The 25,040-nt window shown below is 33.4% G+C and overlaps 3 protein-coding genes across 3 annotated transcripts; all 3 read left to right on the top strand.

Moving 5' to 3' along the window:
• Positions 1–470: 470 nt before the first annotated feature.
• On the top strand, positions 471–2,143 carry LOC101889474 (small ribosomal subunit protein uS4). The gene is made up of 4 exons (XM_005181919.4): positions 471–587; positions 787–1,033; positions 1,233–1,419; positions 1,851–2,143. The coding sequence occupies exons 2-4, from the start codon at positions 811–813 to the stop codon at positions 2,023–2,025; spliced, it is 585 nt and encodes a 194-aa protein (XP_005181976.1). The 5' UTR covers positions 471–587; positions 787–810; the 3' UTR covers positions 2,026–2,143.
• A 3,211-nt stretch (positions 2,144–5,354) lies between these two features.
• LOC101889637 (leucine-rich repeat-containing protein 59) lies at positions 5,355–11,274 on the top strand. Its single transcript, XM_005181920.4, has 4 exons — positions 5,355–5,592; positions 8,251–8,310; positions 9,235–9,501; positions 9,568–11,274. Exons 1-4 carry the CDS (start codon positions 5,494–5,496, stop codon positions 10,114–10,116), a joined length of 975 nt encoding a protein of 324 aa, XP_005181977.1. The 5' UTR covers positions 5,355–5,493; the 3' UTR covers positions 10,117–11,274.
• A 2,912-nt stretch (positions 11,275–14,186) lies between these two features.
• Positions 14,187–20,094, top strand: LOC131800739 (putative alpha-L-fucosidase). The gene is made up of 6 exons (XM_059118430.1): positions 14,187–14,474; positions 14,533–14,674; positions 14,741–14,847; positions 14,911–15,160; positions 19,253–19,877; positions 19,944–20,094. Exons 1-6 carry the CDS (start codon positions 14,243–14,245, stop codon positions 20,055–20,057), a joined length of 1,470 nt encoding a protein of 489 aa, XP_058974413.1. The 5' UTR covers positions 14,187–14,242; the 3' UTR covers positions 20,058–20,094.
• Positions 20,095–25,040: the final 4,946 nt, after the last annotated feature.

The raw sequence follows: 25,040 nt of genomic DNA, 5'->3' as shown, positions 1-25,040 counted from the left end.
TTATAAAACGAATGAAAAATATTTAAAAGTTTGTGTCTTCGTGAGGGGATTACGTTAATCGTTTCGTTTGCTTTCATTCACTGTTGACAAGTTTCTCTCTAGCAAAAATAAAAAAACAGAGAGCGCACAAAATGATATTGAAAACATCAACGTTTACCTAATTTTGAAAGCGAACCGCGTGATTGAAATTGCAATAAAAACAAAGCATGACGTAAATGCGATTTTATGTTATGTCAAAATTTTTTTTGGAATTCTAAATTTTGAATGAAAACTAATTAAATTTGTGAAAATTGTTGTAAATCACATATCAAACCCACCTCTGAATGACATCGTATAAGAAAATCTTTTAAAATTCATTCGTTGATGCTTTTACCAGTATTCTTCTACCATGTGCGATTATGATATGACATTTTCCCAACTTTGGCAACTCTTCATAAAGAAACAAAAAAATCGATTAGACCCACAATCGATTTCCATTCCAACTCTTCGATTTTTTGCCATCAAAACACGATAAATCGATTAGACAAAAGTCAACGTATATATCCCTACCACTTTCTTTCTTTCTTTGTTGAATCGTCAAACCGAATGTACGTACAATTTTTTTGTGTTAACAAAACTTGCGAAATGATTAAAATAAATGAGCTTTTTTTTAACTAATAACAGTGAAACATTAAAGTATTTCAATACATTTTCTATTTGCATTCATAATTTAAAGAAATTATGCAAAGATGTTGGTGATATTTGTGGATTAAAAAGCTAACCTATTATTTTGTCTGTCCATTGCAGTATTCGGCTTGAGTTGGTAACAGCATGGTGAACGGACGTATACCTTCGGTCTTTTCGAAGACCTATGTCACTCCTCGCCGTCCTTATGAAAAGGCCCGCTTGGATCAGGAATTGAAGATCATTGGTGAATATGGTCTCCGTAACAAGCGTGAGGTATGGCGTGTCAAGTACGCTTTGGCTAAAATCCGTAAAGCCGCTCGTGAATTGTTGACTTTGGAAGAGAAGGACGAAAAGAGATTGTTCCAAGGTAAGAAAATGTTTTATTTTATCACTACAGCCAATCGATACTTGGAAATGATGATTTAGTAATTTATAATTTTTCTGACACTTCTTGTCTGAATAAAAATCATTGACGATATTGACACGCTGAAGCATTTTTGCTTAAAATCTCATGATTATCTCTCGTAATAATTTGTTTACTAATGTGATTTTGCTTGTTCTTCCAGGTAACGCTTTGTTGCGTCGTTTGGTTCGTATTGGTGTGTTGGATGAATCCCGCATGAAGCTCGATTACGTTTTGGGTTTGAAAATCGAAGATTTCTTGGAACGTCGTCTCCAAACTCAAGTCTTCAAATTGGGATTGGCCAAATCTATTCATCACGCCCGTGTCTTGATCCGTCAACGTCACATTCGGTAAATATTCTCCTTTCTGATATGATGGACAGAAAAATTGTTTGCAGTTGTTAATGGACAGCTAAGACATTTCACTGATCCCCATGTGTTAATTCGTTATGCACAAATGCAAAGTGTGTTCAGTAAGACCACTTGGGAGTCGAACAATTTACCCTGAGTGTAATGGAGGTATGGGGTATTTTGTACCGGCTCTCAACGTCTTTTGGTATTGGTTTTCGTTGGCCCCACCATGCTGATGTGGGTGCACACAAACCAATTGAGTTTAGGTCCAGCCTAAACACTCAGCCGAGTAAGTTGGGAAAACAAAACTCAAAGAAACTACAACAAACTGAACCATATACTGAAAAGAAGCTCTTAAAAGAACCTCCTTTTCTCAAAGCAGTATTGCAAATAAATTTCCTAATTGTTTTTTTTTTATTTTCTTTCTACAGCGTCCGCAAACAGGTGGTCAACATTCCCTCATTTGTGGTCCGTTTGGATTCCCAAAAACACATTGACTTCTCCTTGAAGTCACCCTTCGGTGGCGGCCGCCCTGGTCGCGTGAAGAGGAAGAACATGAAGAAGAACCAAGGTGGTTCTGGTGGTGCCGAAGAAGAAGAAGATTAAACTGGAAATGTATCATCTTCATCTTCTTGCTTAAGGACCTAGACAAAGTTCATTTGTTTGCTTGGTATTTTTACGTGATTAATTAGATAAGCAAATAAAGAACGTTTTAATTTGTAAATGTTTGGTTTCAATTGAGTTTTTATGAAAAGTATTTAGATGGGTATTGATTTGGAACTATTGAACTAATTGTTATAGAACATATTCAGTGGAAAAAAAATCAATAAAATGACCTTTCAAATAAATTGTTTTAAGTCAATGCAAATTTGTTTAAACGACGCATTTAAGATTTACGAAGCTAAATTTGAATACATATTTGGCTTATTTTGAGTTTAGCGGCTATTCTACTGAACCAATTTATACAGTACTAGCTTGAACCCGGTACGCTTTGCTACATCTTCAGACTTTATATACATTCAACATTTTGTGATTTTACAATTGTAATGGTGGGTCTTTGTTTTCTTATAAAATAATGTCCAAATCTGAACAGAATTATATCGAATTTGAAGCAATTTATTTTTAGACCAAACACATTTCAAATTTCATTGAAATTGAAGCTACATAGCATGTTTGGTGGATCTAATACACAAAATCGGCTGGAAATTAATATGGGAGCTATATCAAAATCTGTACCGATTTCAATATAATTTGGTAAAATTATCTTTGCACAAAATTCCCTCACATAATCCAAATGTTATTGGAAACGATCACACATAACATATTTGAAATCGGTCAAAAACAAGTATGGAAGTTACATCCAAACTTCAACCGATTTCAATATAGTTCTTCGAATAAAATTCTGTAGTAATTGTAAATTTCACTGAAATTGGTAATACAAGGCGCGTTTGGCGCATCAAATATATTGAAATCGGGCGAAAATATATATGGGAGCTATATCCAAGTCTGAACCGATTTCTATATAATTTGGCCAATATGTTTTTGAACCAAATTCCGTCACTCCTTTTGATTTTCATTGGAGTAGGACATACATAAAATGTTTGGTGCATCTAATATATATGAAATCGTTCGAAAATATGTATGGGAGCTATATCCGATTTCCATACAATTTGGCAAATTTATTTTTGTATCAAATTCCGTTATTCACTTTGAATTTCATTGGAATCGGACATACATATCGTATTTAGTGCATCAAATATGAGAAATCGGCCGAAAATATATATGGGGCTATATCGAAATCTGAACCGATTTCAATATAATTTGGCAAATTTATTTTAGTACCAAATTCCGTTACTCATTTCGTATTTCATTGGGATATCGTATTTGGTGCATACATGAAATCGGTCGAAAATATATATGGGAGCTATATCCAAATCTGATCTGATTTCAATATAATTTGGCAAATTTATTTTTGTACCAAATTCCGTTATACATTTCAAATTGGAAGACTGTATCTATAAGCTATCAAAAATTTATTTTTTCAAAACAAAAAATACTTACAAAATTGGCAGAAGTCGGACACACTTAGAAAAAAATGTAATCAGCTACTGGGTCTACCTTACCTTTCTACTGCACCATGACCAAACTACTAAATTTTTCATGTGATTTACACAGTTCTGCACAAATAAGATAGAATTGTATTGTATTGGATTTTTATACCCTACACCACATAGTGGTAAGGGTATTACGTCTTTGTGCATTTGTTTGTAACATGGAGAAGGAAGCGAGAGAGACCCATAGTTACTTTGGAGGATCTTCATAGAATCACTTTCTGATTCGATTTATGCTGATCAGTCCGTCTGTCCATGCATTCTTGTGAACAAAATGCAGGTCGCATTTATTATCCGATTGTGATGAAATTATTGATTAGAGATTAAATGTCAGTCCAAATGACCTGCATTTTGGCACATTCGACCGAATTCAGTATAGAAGCAATTAATTCAAATTTGGAGAAAAGCGGTATAGCTCCCATAAATATGTTTCATTCGATTTGTCAAATTTATCAAGATCGGTTTAGATTTCAAAATAGGTTCAGATACATATTGGTACCTAATATCTTAGAGAGCTCAGTTTCTTTGCCAAATTTTATCGAGATCGGCACAGATTTGGACATAGCTCTCATATATATCCTTAATCCGATCTCAGGTTTATTGTGCAAATAATGGCTAATATCAGCCCAAATGGAGTGAATTTCGGGACGTACGTTCCCATTTTGTAGAACTCGCCTACGACATATATATTTTAATATAATCCTTCTCAAAGTGATATTCAGCAGCAACTATAGCAATGTTATTTGGAATAAAAGATTAAAATGTCTCCATCAAATTTTGTGAAAATTGATCCAGAATTGGATATGTGTCCCTTTGAAACCAAACTATAACTGCTCTAAAGCTAAATGTTGATAGGTGGTATGATCTACATCAAATAAATTCTTTTTTTACAGGAGCTCTACTAAATAGGCATAGTGGTGTAGGGTATCATATAGTCGGCCCGCCCGACTTATGAATTTTCCTTACCGCGTTTTATTGAAAATTATGTCGAGCAAAAGTACAACAGACTGCTTCGACGTGAGGTAACTTTATTACCCAGTGTAAACTACATTGCAAATGTCCCCTTCATAATAATAATATGGCAACATTTTGTTTCATTTCACACTCCATTCCATTTCGACATCAAAAAAATTGTCAAATAAAGTAGGATTGCCAAGTACTTTAAAAGAAAGCATTAGGAGGAAATGTTGAGGGTTTCGCAACACATTTCGCGAGTTTTGCCTTGTTTGGGCAGGGAAAAAAGGAAGCTAGAGACATATTATCCCACACTCACCACCGTTGATTAAGCAGCTCTGCGGGCATATTTTGTGTGGATGGCTTACAAGGGAAAATAGCTGCTTGGTTCCAGATTCTGAAAGAATCTATTAGTTTTACAATTTCTTTCGACATCTTAATCAATGAATGAAGAACGTAAAGTCATGCAAACATATGTTTACAGTTTTTTTTTTTTAAATTGTACGTTTGACAACATCTCATTGTTAAAAAATACATTTACACAAAACAGAGATGAAATCTTAGTTTCTATGCAGTGAAATTTGACAAGGTAAATTACAAAAAATACAGAGATGGATATGCTTATTTTGAAAAGACTATTTTACCATGGGATAATCGGTTATCGCAGTAAATTCTTTTACATTCTTGCAGAGCAAGTATTTATTTCGTATTTATTGCGATAAAGCATATGCGAAATACGCACCAGACAAATCGAAGCTGGACTAGTTTCCTACACCAACCTTTAAGCGTTTTTTTTTGCTCATCCCCCAAAAGACAATCCATTTATTTAATATCAACATTTGAGACCTGGCAACTCTAAGCAATACCTTGAACTTCTCAGTTGCATTCTCTTTAGTTTCGGGTTTCGGTTTGGTGGCTTCAACGCTGCATTTCTTTTTCGGTCTCAAAAAAATTAATTTGAAATAAAATTGGGGTTTCAACTAAATTATTGAAAATTCCAACCGGAAAAATGGCAAAAGGAGCAAAAATCAATGTAAAAGACAAAGTAGACGATAATGTTTGCGATTTGAGCTTGTGCGAACTGAAGGAAGTTCCGGTCAAAGAAATTGTAAGTGAAAAAAAGGGGACACAAATTGATGGAGTGGCGATATCCCTTAAGGAGCCCGGAGGACACCAAGTGCCAGGCGAAAGTGAAAGTCTATTATCAAAGTGGAAAATAACCAGTGAAAGGAGATCACATCATTTTCAATTTAGCAATATGTCAAACTTGCAAAACACACCCTGATTCCAAGGTGCCAAGGTGTTATTATGTATCCATTATTCCAATCCAGAATTGCAGTGTCTCTTCCTACTCATTTCAACCACTCATCTAACACTTTCGCTGTCTGTTTGTGGTTGTTTGTCGTTGTTTCGGCTGTGGGTCATCAACATCAGTGCTTATAAATAATGGCAGGGTTTGAGGTCCGGTTTGCTCTCGTTAGACATCGGTGAAAAGTGCACTTTCTCTCTCTATGTTTTCGTTGTTGACTTTTGTTTCCCTTTCGTTCCTTTCACAAGTGTCGAGTGGTTTTTATTTGATTCACGAAGTGAAAAAACAATTCTGGGGTTTGTTTATTTACATTTTTTCGCAGCAGAGTTGCAATTTTTTTTGATGCTAATCGAGAGTGGCCGGTTAATTCTGCAGAACAGTTTTTATACATGAATAAACCTTGTTGAGCCAATCGTTCAGATATATAAAACAAATGTGTTATTCAAAGAAACAAAAAAATAGAAACATAGCTTCTGACTCTTGTACTGTTCATGGTACTATTCAAGTAAAACCTATTTGCTCAGCAATTTTTTTCGGAAGTGTGACAATTTTTATACTCACTTTTGTACTCTAGGGACCCCTAAAAAGTTTCTGAAGAAAAACTTAAGGTCGCGTAGCCGGTGTTGGACATTCCCAAAAGGAAGAACTCTCAAGCCACGGTCCAAGGTCGGCTACTTAAAAGATGTCAATTTTTGTTAATACCCATTTTACCTTGGTTGGTATTACAAATACTGGTAATACACCAGACACGAAGCAAGTTGAGTTCAGGGGCTATGCTCGGATTATTTTGAAATTTATGAAATGTATACCGCCGGTGATATCCGTTTCCCCGGATTGTGATCGGTTCTACAAAATGGATATCAATGAAAGCTTATGGAAATACCTATCCAATAAGTTATATGAAGGGGTTATTGGAACTGGTTCCGGAGTAATGCAAAGAAAATTCGTATTTTTATACCAGTACTTTTTGAAAAACCACTAAAAACTCAAAAATAATGTACCCATTATGGGATATTAATATCTACATGCTACACTCTTGCCTTTCCAAAATGGTACCACATATAGTTCTAGAGATATTGGTGATGCAAATCATGAATTAATATGTATCTAAACTTTTTTAAGTAGCGGGTCTTCGCCAGGGTCAGGGTTTGAGAATTTCTCCCCTGTGATGCGTCCGTGCAATACCGGCTACGCTATCCATAGTTCTTCTAAACATTGTAATTTTTGTAATTAGACGGCCTTTGGCCGGAGCTTGGGGTTTTCTCCTCTGGAGAATGTCCAACACCGGCTGCGCGATGCATATTTTTGCTACCATTGTAATTCTTGTAAGTAGAAGGCCTTCGGATGGATCTTGAGATTTTCTACTCTGGAGTATGTCCAACACCGGCTACGCGATCCATAGTTGTTCTAAACATTGTAATTTATGTAAGCAGCGGGCCTTCGGCCGGGTCTTAAGATTTTATTCTCTGGGTTATGTCCAACACCGGCTACGCGATCCATAGTTTCTCTAAACTTTATAACTATTTTAAGCAGCCGTAATTGGAATTTAAAGTCAATATCTTCGGAACAAAGCTATAAAGGTTAGTTCCATATTAGTGAAGAAAATCTCAATTTCATCATTCGCAACACTAATATCTTCGGAACTACAAGAAATATAATTGCATATGGTACCATTTTGGAAAAGTCAGAGTGTAGGCGACAGTATGGGTTCGACTTTTTTATGGGTTTTTTAAAAAGTTCCGGTCCAAAAATATCAATTTTCCTGTAATTCTCCGGAACCGAATATCCGGGTATCCGGGTATATCCGTACTATGCCGTAATCAGGTTACACGCGGTAAAAATTGCACGACAATCCAAGTACAGCCCCTAAACTCAACTTAAGCATAGTTTTGCTATTTGAAAAGAAGCATTAAGAAAGTTTTAAAAACCAATGTAGACTATCTGCAAATTTAGAATGATTATGTCTGATAAGAATGTTATAGAATCTATCTCATATCTGCCAAATGTACAATGTCTGTAATTCCTCTTCATATTTAAACTTACTTTCAAATACTTAAATACATCAGCTGATTCAGTGATTGAATGACGACTTGGAGCGTGCTTTTAATTGCTTTAGAAATCAGAATACTATCCGCTATCTGTGCATAGTTTGGACAGAATCGAATTTCTACACAGACGAGAAACCATTGATGTGACCACAATTTATTATCCGTGGTTGAAATGTTCCATCCTTGCAGGAATAGAGCGAGATGAGCCCTTTTTTTGTCCGCTACTCCATGTTTCTCTTCCATCACATATGGTAGACGAGGATCGTATGAATGGACTTTGCCTCCGGAGATAGTTCCAAAGCCACTCCATCCAATACTGGTGGCGAGAATATTGAGAACATTCTTAATACAAGGGTCGCAATATCGTTTTAAAGAATAATTTTTAATACATTATCTCTTTTATTTTCAGGCATCATTTAAACGTGTAAATGTCTTGGATTTGTCGAGCAATCTTTTAATGTCTCTCGGGGTAAGTACCTAAAAATTCGGCGGAAAGTCCAGCCGGGCGGTCTTTTTGTACCCTACAGCATTTGAATACTTAAATTATTGCGAAATCTGTTGTCCTTAATCCCTAAAACTTAAAAAATGGGGAGGACAACTTCCGGATAATATGGCGTCTTTTCTTTATTTTTTCATAAGAACAAATGTAAGAGGATAAGTCAATTAAATATATTAACCAAATATAGTGTAATGCACACTGTACCGTAGACCGTTTCAAATGCTTTAATTAATGAAATTATGGAACCTAATGTTATTTGTGATTTCTGGACTGGGGTGCTAAGTTCCTAAATTGGGCATGTCGGTAAACTTTTTCGTTTGGCCACCATATAACTGTGCCTCCAGATATATGGCATGTCGACGATTTAGATCACATTTTCTAACAGAATTGTATAAAATTCGGTACATAGAGTTTGTAATGGGTTCTATATCGGAGATATTTCTATAAAGGCCCACGTTTTGTTATGGAACGCAACTGTCGATATTCGTTATTGTTTCAATTTAAGCCACATTTTTAACGGAATTATTTAAATTACAGATTATCGATTTATAGATTTCATAATGGGTTCTTCCTTTTGTGGCAAAACATTGTCTATATAAGCCAGCGTTTAACGGTACTTCCTAATATTCGTAATTTTAACAACTTAGATCACATTTTCTATAGAATTTTTTAAAATTCGGAACTTAGAGTCTGCAATGGGTTCCACCTCATGTGGAAGAAACTTGTATATATATAGGCTTTCCTAGAATCCCCATGTTTTGGTATTTCCCGATAATCCTTATTCTGATGATTTTAGTTACATCAGGAGAATTTTTTTAAATTTGGTTTTTAGAGTTTACTTATTCCACTTTAACTTATATTGCATTGTGAATTTAAATATACTTGTAATTGCAGAAAAATTTTATCACCCTCACTCGATTGGTTAAATTGGACTTGAGTAAAAATCAAATAAAATTTTTACCCGATGATTTTGGTCTGTTGCGGAATTTACGCCACTTGGATTTATATGACAATCAACTGGAACACTTACCTCTGAGTTTTGGCGATCTCACAAATCTGCGTTATTTAGATTTGAAAGGAAATCCATTGACACCGGCGTTGGCTAAAATTGTTGGTATAAATATGACAATGAAAGACTGTCAGGATTCGGCAAAACGAACGGTAACACATAATATATATTGCTTTAATTAGATATGAATGTATGATTTTACTATTTTGCTTTTCTAGGTAAAATTTATGTCGGATATGCAAATTGAAGCTATCAAGGCTAAGGAGCAATATCGGCTGGAAATTTTGCAAAAGCAAATGGCCAATGGCAAGGAAATGGATGAAGACAACACAACGTCGTCCAACAACGGGGAGCAACAATCAAAAACAAAAAAGAACAAAAAGACAAAATCAAAAAAGAAAAATGCTAATGGCTCGGAAGTATCAAATAAAAGTGGAGCTGCTGCAACGTCTTTAATGACATCTAATGACAATATTACCATAGCAAAGACAAATAAATCGAAAAAGTCGGCAAATGGAGTTATAAAAGGTTCATCATCAAGCTCCTCAAGTACTGCTTTCACATCGTTGATGATTTTCCTCCTGATGGTTGCTTTCAATGTTGTACTCATCTACATGATTATGTTTAAAAATCCTGAAATTGCCGAGAAACTGGTTGAATCAATACCGCATCAATATCGTGATTGGATTTTAACAAAAACGGAAATATTTCGTCTGCGTGTTACCGATTGGATTACTCAATTTCGTACACCACCTGAAGAACACTGACGGTTCATCTATTTGAAGCCATAAGAGGTTTGGTTGGTTTGTTCTCTACACAAATCTCTGGTAATTTTTTAATTGATTAAAGTTTATCTGTGATAAACTAATCGATAAGAGATGGCTTCAAATAGAATATAATATAGATCATTTTTGGCTCTAATATTTTCGAACACCCCCTTTTGTATAACATAGTAGACTAACCAAAGAAAATTTTGTAAACTTTCGCAAAGTAAAAGTAATTTTTTTATATAGAAATTTATGAAAGAAATCGTATCAAATTTTAGAAGAGACGTAAAGGAAAGTAAGAAAACTGACTGCCATTATTTGTAGCAAACATTTTTTACTTTGTAACTATATCATGTTTATTTTTTTCTTTATTTTGTTCTTTGCATTGTACGTTAAACGTCCATCCTTAACTGCTTTTATTCCAATAATTAAACTAATAACATGAATTATCAACAAAAGTTAACATCAAAGTTATTTAACCTTACCATAAGCGAATGTAACAAAAGAAAACACCGAAGCTATAAAAACAATTATTATTATTGATTTTCTATTTTCATTCCACACCAGTCAATCAGCATTTTAAAGCACCAGTTTATTGGAATTTATTTTTAGAAATTAAATAAATCTGACGGCCATTTGGAAAATATGATTCTATCCATTTCACGGAATTAGTGTCATATTTAACCTAATAGGTTTGATTACAATCTCAAACTTGCTGGCCGCATGAATCCTTAGACATATATGCGAGGCGTCGAGAGCGAATCTTTTAATTTTTTAATTTATATTGTATTTACTAGTGTTTTCAGATGTTTCCTATAACAATACATATTACATATTTATACATGTTTTTATACAGAATCACCACAAGCAATAACAATAGTTCCATACACCATCACTACTGCAAATCGTAATCAATCAGAAAACCACCATTTTATAAATGTTTAATAACTGCTTAAATATCTCATATACACCTTGTGCATGTTAGCAATTGAAACGGTTGTACTTTAAGCATAACAGAATTCCAGAGCGCTAACTTGCACACAACTAATAACTACATACACTTTTTTGAAGCTATCTCAAGTACAATAGTTTTTTAAAAAAATATACAAAAACAAATATATATGTATAAAATAAAAACCAAAAAGTCAAAGTTAAAAATTCGTTTTTTACAAATCATTGTCACATTTCCGAAAGTATTGACTTTAAAGATGATTTCTTTTGTTATTGGTTATGTTTACATTTTGTAACTTTTGTTGAAATAATAATAATAATAACATTTATGTAACAACAAAATTCATTTTATCGATAATAGATCTTACCTTAATACTTATGATCATTATATACGAAATACAAACATTTGATACCTTATAAGTAACACAATCACCGACCATTTTCTCTATAATAATATTTATAAGTTTCAAGTTTTACTTAATTAAAATATATATTAAACATGCAATTATATTTGTTTATAACTTATTAAATAATACAAGTTTATTGTCACCTTTTGGATACCATGGTTTTTGTCCGTTGTAGATATTTGTTCTTCGTACGATTATTTTATCTTGCTTAAAGAACCTTAAAAGCATTTATTGAAGACAATTACAAATTATATGGTTAGCGAGAGAGGTAAAGACCATGCATGACACATAATTATATTAAAGCTGCAAAATTCAAAAGATATGGGTAAAATATGGAATGTTTATTACCGGTAAGAAAATGAATGTTTTTATACTTAAAAAGGAAAGTATTTATGCAGCAATTGGATAATGTCTTTGATAAATGCGATTTGAAATCTACATTGTAATTGTGTTCTACCCTCTCGATATACTTATTTATTTTAATATTTAATAAAAAAATTACGTTCGAAATTATACGAAATTAGCATTTGTATTGGTGGGAAAACTACCAAATCACCTACTTAAATACTTCAACCAATTAAATGACTGGATCCGTCGGTGGTACAATGGTTGAAGATAAAAAGTAAATAATTCCCTGTTGAGCCATATCCAGCCCTTGAATCATTTGAAACATACTTGTAGTTATCTGTATTGGTGTATTGCAGACATGCCAACAACTAACTCGTTTCTTGAATGACTTGATTTGTCCGTTGGAATTGCAATTTTAGAATTTAGAAAAAAGGAAGTTTTGCTAAATTGTAACGAAATTAAACCAACAAACAAATAAAATAGTATCAGTCGGTTTTGACGTCGAAAGCCTTTAGCTATGATTATTCAAACTATTGACGCTTTATGGGGGAGGTTCCGAAGCAGTTGCCCAATATTGACCAATTCGTATCTGACCTAAGACTGTTACAAATATTACAACGCGCCAGATTTGAAATATGTGAAAATTTTAGGAAAATGTGGAAATATGCGTGAGGTAACACTTATACCGGACCAAAGTATTCCATTTTCATACTTCATCTAATAGAGATAAATATATTGGTATGTGCATATTTGAAGGAAATGGTACTTGTATATTCAATTTTATGCTAAATCATAAATTTCGATAAATTACATATTCATATCAGATTTCTGGTTAAGAGAGATATTTAGATATAGCAAGTTGTAATGAACCGCCGACTTGTTTCGCAAGTTCTGACAGAGATAAATATTGGAAATTGTGACCCTTTGTGGGTAAGGTACCAGGAGGGGTTGGCAGATATATATATATATATATATATATATATATATATATATATATATATATATATATATATATATATATATATATATATATATATATATATATATATATATATATATATATATATATATATATATATATATATATATATATATATATATATATATATATATATATATCATTTTCACAATAATATTTAGATGTGTGAAATTTGAAGAGAGTTGGATGCTTATTTCGCTTTTTTGAGCATTTTGTTTTTTAAAATCTTAAACCCTATGTGAGGGAGGTACCGGAAAAAACGGTCCGATGTCTACCATCTTTATAACCGATTTGTGTTTATGGAAATATTGAGATGTGCCAAGTCTGAGTGAAATCGAATGTTAATTTCGTGTTTTATGAGCTTCATGAATATTCCAAATTTTGACCCTTTGTGGGTTAGGTACCAGAAGGAGTGGACCGATATATTCCATCTTCACACCAGAACTTTTTATACAAATATTGTGATGTATGTAATTTGAAGAGAACCGAATGTTTATTTCGGATCTTATGATCATTTTGGTTATTCAAAACTTTGACCCTTTGTGGGGCAGTTACCAGAGGGAATGGACCGATCTCTACCACCTTTATAACAGATTTTGTGTTTATGGAAATATTGAGATGTGCCAAGTCGGAATGTAATAGGATGTTCATTTCCTGTTTTAATGAGCTTCATGTGTATTCAAAAATTTTATCCTTCGTGGGGGAGGTACCAGAAGGAGTGGACCGATATATTCCATTTTCACACCAGACCTTGGGTTAATAAAAAAATTGTGATGTGTGTAATTTAAAGAGAACCGAATACTTATTTCGGATTTTATGATCGTTTTGGTTATTCAAAACTTTGACCCTTTGTGGGGAAGATACCAGAGGGAATCTTTATAGCAGATCTTGTGTTTATGGAAATATTTAAAATCTGTTTGTACTTTCTCTTTCTGTGCAGTATATTATTTTCTTTGAAAATGTTGACATTTTGTGGGGGAGGTACCAGAAGGAGTGGACCGATATTGCTCATCCCCGAACTCGATTTAAGTTTGACAATAGTATTACGGTGTACCATGTTTGGATCAAATCGGACACTCTCTTCGACAGCTATCGTGCGAACCAGCGGACGGACGGACATCGCTAGATTGACTATAAATGTCCTGAAATGGATTTGATCCAAAGAGACCTAGGATCTAAAACCGTTATTTCGATGAGGCACGTTTTGGCCGTATCAAATGATATATACCCACTCTAGTCATATGGCTGAGGGTATAAAAATTGAGTTGCATTTCACACGTTAGCAAAAGTTCAATTGGAGCCACTGTACCTTATCAATTAACATCAAACAAAAAAAAAAACCCGCAAAAAAAGAATTGAGAGAAGAGCTCAAAGCTAAATAATTGAGAATATGCAAATAGTATAGAGACAAACACCGGAAAGTAAACAAGTTTAAGCCTGAATGGAGAAAAAGAATTGGTTTAAATTCTGCTTCATAATTATTGCTGTAATATCTGCACTTAGTTACGGTAGTGCCAGTAAATATCATAGCAAATATGAACCAAATTGGACAAGTCTAGATAAACGACCTTTACCAACCTGGTATGATGAAGCTAAAGTGGGGATATTTATACACTGGGGTGTGTACTCAGTACCAAGTATGGGTTCCGAGTGGTTTTGGACAGATTGGAAAAGTAAGTACAAGATAGATGCATAGAATAGATTTGAGAATGCTAAACATTTAATTTACAGATTTGAAATATAAAAACTATATTGAGTTTATGGAGAAGAACTATAAACCCGGCTTTTCTTATCAGGAATTTGCAAATGAATTTAATGCTGAACTTTTCAATGCCACACAATGGGCTCTCCTGTTCAAAGACAGTGGTGCCAAGTGAGTAAATTATTATAAACAATTGTATTGAAAGAGAACAAATAGATTTTCTGTTTGATTTTACAGATATGTGGTGTTGACCAGTAAACATCATGACGGCTATTGTCTATGGCCCTCTGTTCAATCGTTTGGTTGGAATTCAATGGATGTGGGACCGAAAAAGGATATAATAAGTAACATATTTTTTATAATTCGTATTGTAAATCGTAATGAATTTTTATTGTTTATTTTCTTAGGAGAACTCTCCTCAGCAATACGTCAACATACAGACATGAAATTTGGCCTCTATTATTCGCTGTTTGAGTGGTTCAATCGCATGTATATCAACGATAAGCTACACATATTTCTAACGCAGGACTATGTCAATCAAAAAGCCCGACCAGAGCAAATGTTTTTAGTTCAAGAATATCTACCGGAAATCATTTGGTCTGATGGCGATTGGGAAGCTCCAGCGAAATATTGGAAATCTGAAGAATTTATAGCCTGGTGAGTATTATCGGGTTGGTATGAATTTCTAGCACAATGTGGAGGTAAGGTTACTCAATTGATTATGGATGTGAGTGATATATGCTTGTGATACACCAAATTTTACTAACAGTGTGGTAAAACTAAAATGATTTCAATTTCGGTAATAAACAACACTTTTCGTTCATAATTTTGCGATTTAATTTTATCGATATTTGTCGGTAAATGAAAATTTTTTAGAGAATCCCAGATGACACGTTGCATTTATTTCGCTGCCAAGCCAAACCTACTTTACTAGCTCCAGTGTCGTTGTGGACCCAACCTGTACCGATTGCGTCCTACCTTAGGCTGGACTTAGAAGCAGAGCCCGATTGAGATGAATCAGAACGAACGCAGAAGTTGGAGCTTCTACCACAACAACAATAGTGGTTTTTATACCCTCCACCATAGTATGGAGGGCATATTAAATTTGGTATTCCGTTTGCAACACCTCGAAGTATACATTTCGACCCCACAAAGTTTATATATTCTTGATCAGCATAAAATTCTATGTCGATTTAGAGATTTCCGTCCGTTTGTGGAAATCACTCTAGCTTCCGAACAAAATGAAGTAGGTTGATAAAATTTTAGTCAAATGTGTATTGTGTCAGCAGGTCTTTGGGTATTGGAAATGGGGCGTGTAGGTCCCCATTTTGGTATAGCCCCCATACAATGGTACCTCCCAATCTTCGGTATTTTGGTGATTTAAACGGCGGAAATGTTTCAAATTTGGTATTTGAAGTTCGTAATGGGTATTACAGTCTATGACAGAAAATTGACTGTGCGGGTCCACGTCTTCGTATACCCCTCATATAACGGTACCTCCCAATATTCGGTATTTTGATGATTTTAGCGACATTATTCGCCGGAATTGTTTTAAATTTGGTATTTGAAGTTCGTAATGGGTGCTACAGCCTATGACAGGAGATTGTCTATGCAGGTCCACGTGTTCGTATAGCCCCCATATAACGGTACCTCCCGATATTCGGTATTTTGCTGATTTTAGCGACATTATTCACCGGAATTGTTTGTATTTGAAGTTCGTAATGGATATTACAGCCTATGACAGAAAATTTTCTGTGCAGGTCCACGTCTTCGTATAGCCCCTATATAACGGTACCTCCCGATATTCGGTATTTTGATAATTTTAGCGACATTATTCACCGGAATTATTTCAAATTTGGTATTTGAAGTTCGTATTGGATACTACAGACTATGACAGAAAATTAACTGTGCATGTCCACGTCTTCGTATAGCCCCCATTAAACGGCCCCTAGCGATATTCGATATTTTGATAATTTTAGCTACATTATTCACTGGAATTGTTTCAAATTTGGTATTTGAAGTTCGTAATGGATACTATAGCCTAAGATAAAAAATTGTCTCTGCAGGTAAAAGACACCTTCCTATATTCGGTATTTTGATGATTTTAGCTACCTTATTCACTGAATTTTTTTAAGTTTCGCATTTGAATATTGTAATGGCTTAATACTCATGTTGCCTATGCAGGTCCACGTCGTCGTATAAACCTTAATATAACGGCAATTTTTAACGAATTTTATTTTATTATTGTCTTCTGGGACCTATAGCAGAATTTAAAGGCAAATAATATTTTAAGTTGCTACGATCATGTTTAAAGGTATTTTTATTAAAAACTATTTTTTAAGTATATTTTGAAAAATGACCAAAAAGACACCTTTGGTGACTTGCTTGAGTGTTAATCGTCTTAGCCAAAATAATCTTCGTATTGTTATCTCTAATATTTCTAAAGACATCATGTACCGAAAATTTAAGCACTCAAAGAAATCTTCTTCCGAAAATTAAAAAAAAAAATGTAGAAGAGTAGGGAACTTGCTTCACTCTTTAGGTTACTTTCAAAATGCCGATACATTAAAAAAATAATGATAATCAGGGCTGTCATAGAATCCAATTTTGTCACTATTGGTTTTAAAAACGACAAGAAAAAATGCTTTGGTGTCATGAAAATCAATGTTATCGATTTTATTTTCGAATTAGAATTTTGTCGGTTTTGGTTGTCATAGAAGCCAATGTTATTGGAAATAAACCAAGTTGCTTAGAGCTGTCACTTTTCATTTGCGTTGGATTTTTTAAACAATTTTTAATGGATATAAAGGACTAAAAATGTGGATATTTTAAACAATTTTTAAAGGATATTCAAAGGACTAAAAATGTGGATTTTTTAAAGAATTTTTAAAGGAATATAGACGTGGATTTTTTAAAGAATTTTTAAAGAATATTCAAAGGACTATAAACGTGAATTTTTTAAAGAATTTTTATAGGACTATAAACGTGGATTTTTTAAAGAATTTTTAAACGACCATAAACGTGGATTTCTTAAAGAATTTTTAAAGGACCATAAACGTGGATTTCTTAAAGAATTTTTAAAGGACCATAAACGTGGATTTAAAGAATTTTTAAAAGACCATAAACGTGGATTTTTTAAAGAATTTTTAAGCGACTATAAACGTGGATTTTTTAATGAATTTTTAAAGGACCATAAACGTGGATTTTTTAATGAATTTTTAAGGGACCATAAACGTGGATTTCTTAAAGAATTTTTTAAGGACCATAAACGTGGATTTCTTAAAGAATTTTTAAAGGACCATAAACGTGGATTTCTTAAAGAATTTTTAAAGGACCATAAACGTGGATTTCTTAAAGAATTTTTAAAGGACCATAAACGTGGATTTCTTAAAGAATTTTTAAAGGACCATAAACGTGGATTTCTTAAAGAATTTTTAAAGGACCATAAACGTGGATTTCTTAAAGAATTTTTAAAAGACCATAAACGTGGATTTTTTAAAGAATTTTTAAACGACTATAAACGTGGATTTTTTAAAGAATTTTTAAAGGACCATAAACGTGGATTTTTTAATGAATTTTTAAACGACCATAAACGTGGATTTTTTAATGAATTTTTAAAGGACCATAAACGTGGATTTCTTAAAGAATTTTAAAGGACCATAAACGTGGATTTCTTAAAGAATTTTAAAGGACCATAAACGTGGATTTCTTAAAGAATTTTTAAAGGACCATAAACGTGGATTTCTTAAAGAATTTTAAAGGACCATAAACGTGGATTTCTTAAAGAATTTTAAAGGACCATAAACGTGGATTTCTTAAAGAATTTTTAAAGGACCATAAACGTGGATTTCTTAAAGAATTTTAAAGGACCATAAACGTGGATTTCTTAAAGAATTTTAAAGGACCATAAACGTGGATTTCTTAAAGAATTTTTAAAGGACCATAAACGTGGATTTCGTAAAGGATTTTTAAAGATATTTAAAGGACCATAAACGTGGATTTTTTAAGGATTTTTTAAAGATATTTAAAGGACCATAAACGTGGATTTTTTAAGGATTTTTTAAAGATATTTAAAGGACCATAAACGTGGATTTTTTAAGGATTTTTTAAAGATATTTAAAGGACCATAAACGTGGATTTTTTAAGAATTTTTTAAAGATATTTAAAGGACCATAAACGTGGATTTTTTAAGAATTTTTTAAAGATATTTAAAGGACCATAAACGTGGATTTTTTAAGGATTTTTTAAAGAATTTTTAAAGGACCATAGACCATAAATCTGCAAAGCAGCTTTATGAGTAAGTTCACAATAAAAAAATTACTTACGCTATCTCCGGGAACTCCAGTGGGTTGCTGAAATCTCTAAGAGCTTTTTTCGTCACCTTTTCTGAGCGTTCTTCGTCCAACAACACAAAAACTACCACTGCTGATGCCATCTTACTTTATTTATAGCGACTTATTCATTTTTTATTTACTTTACTTTTACTGATATTTCAATGACAAATAAACAAATAACACATGTAAGCAACAACAGCTGTTTCGAGCATTGGTTTTATTTACATTCGAAATTGACAAAACCAACTTGGTTTCATGACACCAAATGAAACCAACTATGGTTTACAAAACCGACAATAAGCAAAACCGACATGGTTTCTGTAACAGCCCTGAATAATTTGTATTGCCTTTATATGAAAATACTTTAAAATGTTGTATTTTTCTGTGTCATCACCTTTTTTTATTTCTCCACTAGGCTCTATAATGACAGCCCTGTTCGCGACACTGTTGTAACTAACGATCGTTGGGGTATTGGTACGGCCTGTTTGCATGGTGATTTCTATAATTGTAAGGATCGTTACAATCCTGGAGTATTGCAAAAACATAAATGGGAAAATGCATTCACATTGGACAAGGATAGTTGGGGTCAACGTTACGATGTGACACTAAAGAATTTCATGACCAGTGAAGAGGTGATACACGAAGTCATTACCACGGTCAGTTGTAATGGAAATGTCCTCATAAATGTTGGACCAACCAAATATGGTACCATATTGCCAATATTCGAAGAACGTTTAAGGGATTTGGGACAATGGCTGAAGATAAACGGCGAAGCGATATATGCCACCAAACCGTGGACGCATCAGAATGATACAAGTACGCCGGGCGTTTGGTATACAAAGAGTAATCAGGAAATAGATGGACAAGTTGTTATCTATGCCATGATCTTAGAATATCCTTATGACACAAACAGCCTCCGCATTTATCCATGGGGTAAGAAGTTTGAAAATGGTCCAGAAGTAACTTTAGTTGGTCTTGAGCTACTGGATAGCAATATCAATTCAATTGTTATGTTGGGCATGGAGAACACAGATATAAAGGTAATTTCAATTCCGCCTGATTTTTGATTTTTTCAATTGGCATTGTTTTTATTTTTTTAATTGCAGTGGCAGTTTAATGGTCCCGCCATCAACATTCAATTTCCACCTAAGCATCACATTGATAAAAGGGGTTTAAAATACGCCTGGACATTTAAAATAACAATAAGTAACGCCATCTAAACAAATAAAATTATTTATTGGAAACACTATCTTTGGACGATATGAGTTTTTATGTAGACTATCGCTTAAAAATTCCAGATTATTAAATAAATTCCATCTTAGATCCACCAGTATAAGTTGCTATATAGAATAGAGGTTAATGTAATTACATAATTACAGACTCAAGACATATTTTTACAATTTTTACTCGAACGCCCTTACACGAAAAACTCTTAAAAGTTGTAGGAAACCCTAAGAGAACAAACACACAAGTATGGAATTCTCACTAACAGAAAAGTAGTGAAATAACTGATTGACTGAGAATAAACGACCAGGCGAAACAACTGAAGCTGGAATCTTGAAATGTAGCACGAGGTACAGTCTTGGTGTGTAGGCGTGGGTGGGGTTTTGCAAATTCGTGCTAAAAGGGTACAAATGTAGTAAAAGTTTAATACTTTGTATTGGAGAAACGCAAAGAGCTAGAAATTGGAATGAGACTTACTGATGGAGTGCAGGATAGATGTACCAAAGGGAAATTCGAACTCTTCTTGTAGGTTCTTGAACAGAGCAAATGTTGGAAAGTAAAGGTGTGAGTACATAAACAGCTTGAAGTCTTCGCATTGCATATGTTGTGGCATATCGTAAAAGGATGCCAGAGCCGCCCTCTGCCGTCGTTTCCCCTCATAATTTGACATTAAGTTTGATACATGAAGGTGGTTTGTACTTAATTTAATTTGTACTTAATGTGCGAACTGCATCAAATGGATGAACGGACGAACGATTTTGAAATTTTGTATTCATGTCCATATTGGCTGTTAGTTTTTGATAAAGAATTTGTTTTGGAATTTTGGTATTAGCGCCGCTGTTCATATGTAGCTTGGAAATGTGTACTATAATTGTATGAAAATGATACCATATTTAGTGGTACTGACATGTAGATTACTGATGGTATTTGTGTTTGAGATTTGCCAATGGTTTGGAAACACATCCTACATTTGTACTAAAAGTACTATATTTATTATTGGGTGAGGGAGACGAGCTGAAACCGTGAAATTTTATATTGCGATAACTGTTAGTGTCTAAGATTGATATATAAAGGTGGTTTGGGAAATGTGTACTATAATTGTACGAAAAGTACTAAATGGTACCATATTTGGTACTGGGTGAAGGGATAGAGATAAAATTCTGAAATTTGATATTGAGATTACTGATGGTATTTGTGTTTGAGATTTAATAGTGGGTTGGAAATACGTCCTACATTTGTACGCATAGTACTAAATGGTCCAAAATTTGGTATTGGGTGAAGGGAATCCCGAAATTTGATATTGTGGTCTCTGTTGGTGTCTAAGATTGAGATATGTACATAGGTTGTTTTGTCTATGTGTACTATAATTCTACAAAAAGAACTAAGTAGTACTACATTGGGTGTTAGGTGAAGGAGTAGAGTTGAAATCCTAAAATTTGATATCACTTTTAATGCCTGTGGTTGGGAGAAGGAGCGAGTTTGGATATGCGTTGTATAACTGTACAAAAAGGATGGTAGTCAATTTAGGATTAGGTCTGAATATGAACACGACTGTTGGTATATTATTTTCAGAGAAGAAGGTGGATCTAGGAATTCCTACTATGAAAAGAACCAAATTGTACTAAATATGACTATAAAAAGTTTGAATCTTGAAAATGTTGTTCCTAAAATTTAGATAGAAAGGTGGCCAATACATATTATGAAAGGATGTGGATTCCGGAGTTCAGTTATTTCACTACTATTTCATATACCTAATCCAGTCAGTTATTTCACTACTATTTCATATACCTAATTCCGATTTTAGTACCACTTGGAACTTTTCCTTCACGTAAGTATTCATTTCCAAAACCACTTCTTATCTCAAACCTACACACCAATATCGGCCATAATTCAAATGTTAGTACCTTTCGTACATAACCGGTACGTATTTCCAAAACTACCTCTATATCTCTACACTACATACAAATTCTGCACCATTTAGAAATCTAACTTTATCCGTACAATCAGTACTAAATGTTGCACCATTTATTACCTTTTTTTACTCTTGTGGTACTTATTTCCAAAATTAATTCCAAATTTCAGGACACCAGGTCCAAATTCAATTTGTACCAAATTATTACCATTTAGACACATAAGTATGAATTTCTAAAAGTTCCTAAATAACACAATCCTACACTCCAAATTTCAGTATTACAGCCCTATCGGTTCACACAAATTAAAATTGTACTAAGTTTAGTACATAGAAAATTAGTTCACACAAGTACGAATTTCCAAAACTTCCTACATACCACAATTCTACACTCCAAATTTCCAAAACTACCTCTATACCTCAAAATTTACTCAAAATGTACATTCTACCGAATTTAGTACCATTTAGTACACATAAGTACCTATTTTCAAAACTACCTACGTACCCCAGCCCTTCAATGCAATAGTAATCTTATTTTCAAATGTCAGGTCCTCCCAAAATTGAAATTATACAATAGTAATTCAGTACTATTTAGTACTTTTCGTGCACATAAGTACAAATTTCGACAACTTCCTCCATATCCCAATCCTACACTCAGCCAGTAATGTTAATTTCAAATTCCAGCTGCCTCCGTTCCTCCAAATTCCAATTGTACCAAATTTAGTACCGTTTAGTACTTTTCGTGTACATGAGTACACACTTCCAAAACTACCTCCTTACTTTGACTCTACATTTTAACCTTGATTCCCATTCCAAATTGCAAGTTTTTAGCTCTAACCGTTCACATGATACGAAATTCACTTATAGTGGAATTTCCAAAAACCCTTTGGTACATCTATCATACACTCCATCAATGACCCTCATTCAATTAAGAGTTCTAGCTCTACTGCTGCCTCAAATACAAAGGGTGCCATATTTCCTTTTAATGCTTTTCGTACCGTTCTAGTACGAATTTCCAAAACCCCAGCCTTATCTGACCCCTCCTGACCAAGAGTGACCCTCATCCAAAATTTCAAGATTCTAGCTTCAGCCACTTCGTGTGGACGTCGATGAATCGTTAAGTCAGTCAGTCAGTCAATTACTTAACTTTTTTATTAACCAAGATTACATACTTTTGTTTGTTGCTCTCCGTATATGTCAAGTTGTTTATCCAATGTGGTGTCCGTTGGAATTGCAATTTTCGAATTTCGAAAAAAGGAAAGTTGTGCTGAATTGTGCTAGGTTTGTGCTCAATTGTGCCGAAATTTTTTTTTCGAAATTCGAAAAAATTTCTGAGATATTCGAAAAAAGATTTTTTTTCGAAAAAATCTGAGAGAATTGCAATTTTCGAATTTCGAAAAAAGGAAAGTTGTGCTGAATTGTGCTAGGTTTGTGCTCAATTGTGCCGAAATTTTTTTTTCGAAATTCGAAAAAATTTCTGAGATATTCGAAAAAAGATTTTTTTTCGAAAAAATCTGAGAGAATTGCAATTTTCGAATTTCGAAAAAATTAAAGTTGTGCTGAGTCGTACTCGGTTTGTGCCCATTTGTGCCGTTAAAATTTTTTCGATATCTCTTACCAATTTCGAAAAAAACGATAATTTCGAAAGTATGTCAGAATTGCAATTTTCGAATTTCGAAAAAATTAAAGTTGTGCTGGGTCGCGTTTGATTTGTGCTAACTTGTGCCGTTTATTTTTTCTCAATATTATCAACCGTTTTCAAGATATGGCAATTTCGAAAAAAACAGTATTTTTCAGAAAAATTGCTGTAATTTTTGTTTCAATTCAAATATCGAGATGCGGTAAATTGTGCTGAGTTGTGCTCACTTAGCACAATTTTTCGTCCATACATAACGAATTTCCACCTTTACTCGTTACTCGCTAAAAATTAAAAAAATGAATAACTTTTGTAATATGTGGAATTTTTGAAATCTGCAAGTTGTGCTGAATTGTGCTCACCTAGCACAATTTTTCGTCCATACATTGGAAATTTGTATCTCTACTCGTTACTCGTTAAAATCGTAAAAATCAAAATCGCATATTTAGAAACAAGATATCGAAAAACTAAAAGTTGTGCTGATTTGTGCTAACCTAGCACAATTTTTCGTCCATACATTGAAAATTTGTATTTCCACTCGTTACTAGTTAAAATTGGAAAAAATACATATATAACGAAAAATTGCTGTAATTTTTGTTTCAATTCAAATATCGAGATGCGGTAAATTGTGCTGAATTGTGCTCACCTAGCACAATTTTTCGTCCATACATTGGAAATTTGTATCTCTACTCGTTACTCGTTAAAATCGTAAAAATCAAAATCGCATATTTAGAAACAAGATATCGAAAAACTAAAAGTTGTGCTGATTTGTGCTAACCTAGCACAATTTTTCGTCCATACATTGAAAATTTGTATTTCCACTCGTTACTAGTTAAAATTGGAAAAAATACATATATAACGAAAAATTGCTGTAATTTTTGTAAAAATTTAAATATCGAGATGCGGTAAATTGTGCTGAGTTGTGCTCACTTAGCACAATTTTTCGTCCATACATAACGAATTTCCACCTTTACTCGTTACTCGCTAAAAATTAAAAAAATGAATAACTTTTGTAATATGTGGAATTTTTGAAATCTGCAAGTTGTGCTGAATTGTGCTCACCTAGCACAATTTTTCGTCCATACATTGGAAATTTGTATCTCTACTCGTTACTCGTTAAAATCGTAAAAATCAAAATCGCATATTTAGAAACAAGATATTAAAAAACTAAAAGTTGTGCTGATTTGTGCTAACCTAGCACAATTTTTCGTCCATACATTAAAAATTTGTATTTCCACTCGTTACTAGTTAAAATTGGAAAAAATACATATATAACGAAAAATTGCTGTAATTTTTGTAAAAATTTAAATATCGAGATGCGGTAAATTGTGCTGAGTTGTGCTCACTTAGCACAATTTTTCGTCCATACATAACGAATTTCCACCTTTACTCGTTACTCGCTAAAAATTAAAAAAATGAATAACTTTTGTAATA

This window comes from Musca domestica, unplaced genomic scaffold (assembly GCF_030504385.1).
Source record: "Musca domestica strain aabys unplaced genomic scaffold, Musca_domestica.polishedcontigs.V.1.1 129, whole genome shotgun sequence".
Lineage (NCBI taxonomy): Eukaryota > Metazoa > Arthropoda > Insecta > Diptera > Muscidae > Musca > Musca domestica.
The sequence above is the reverse complement of the archived record's forward strand: the minus strand, read 5'-3'. Positions and strand labels throughout refer to the sequence as shown.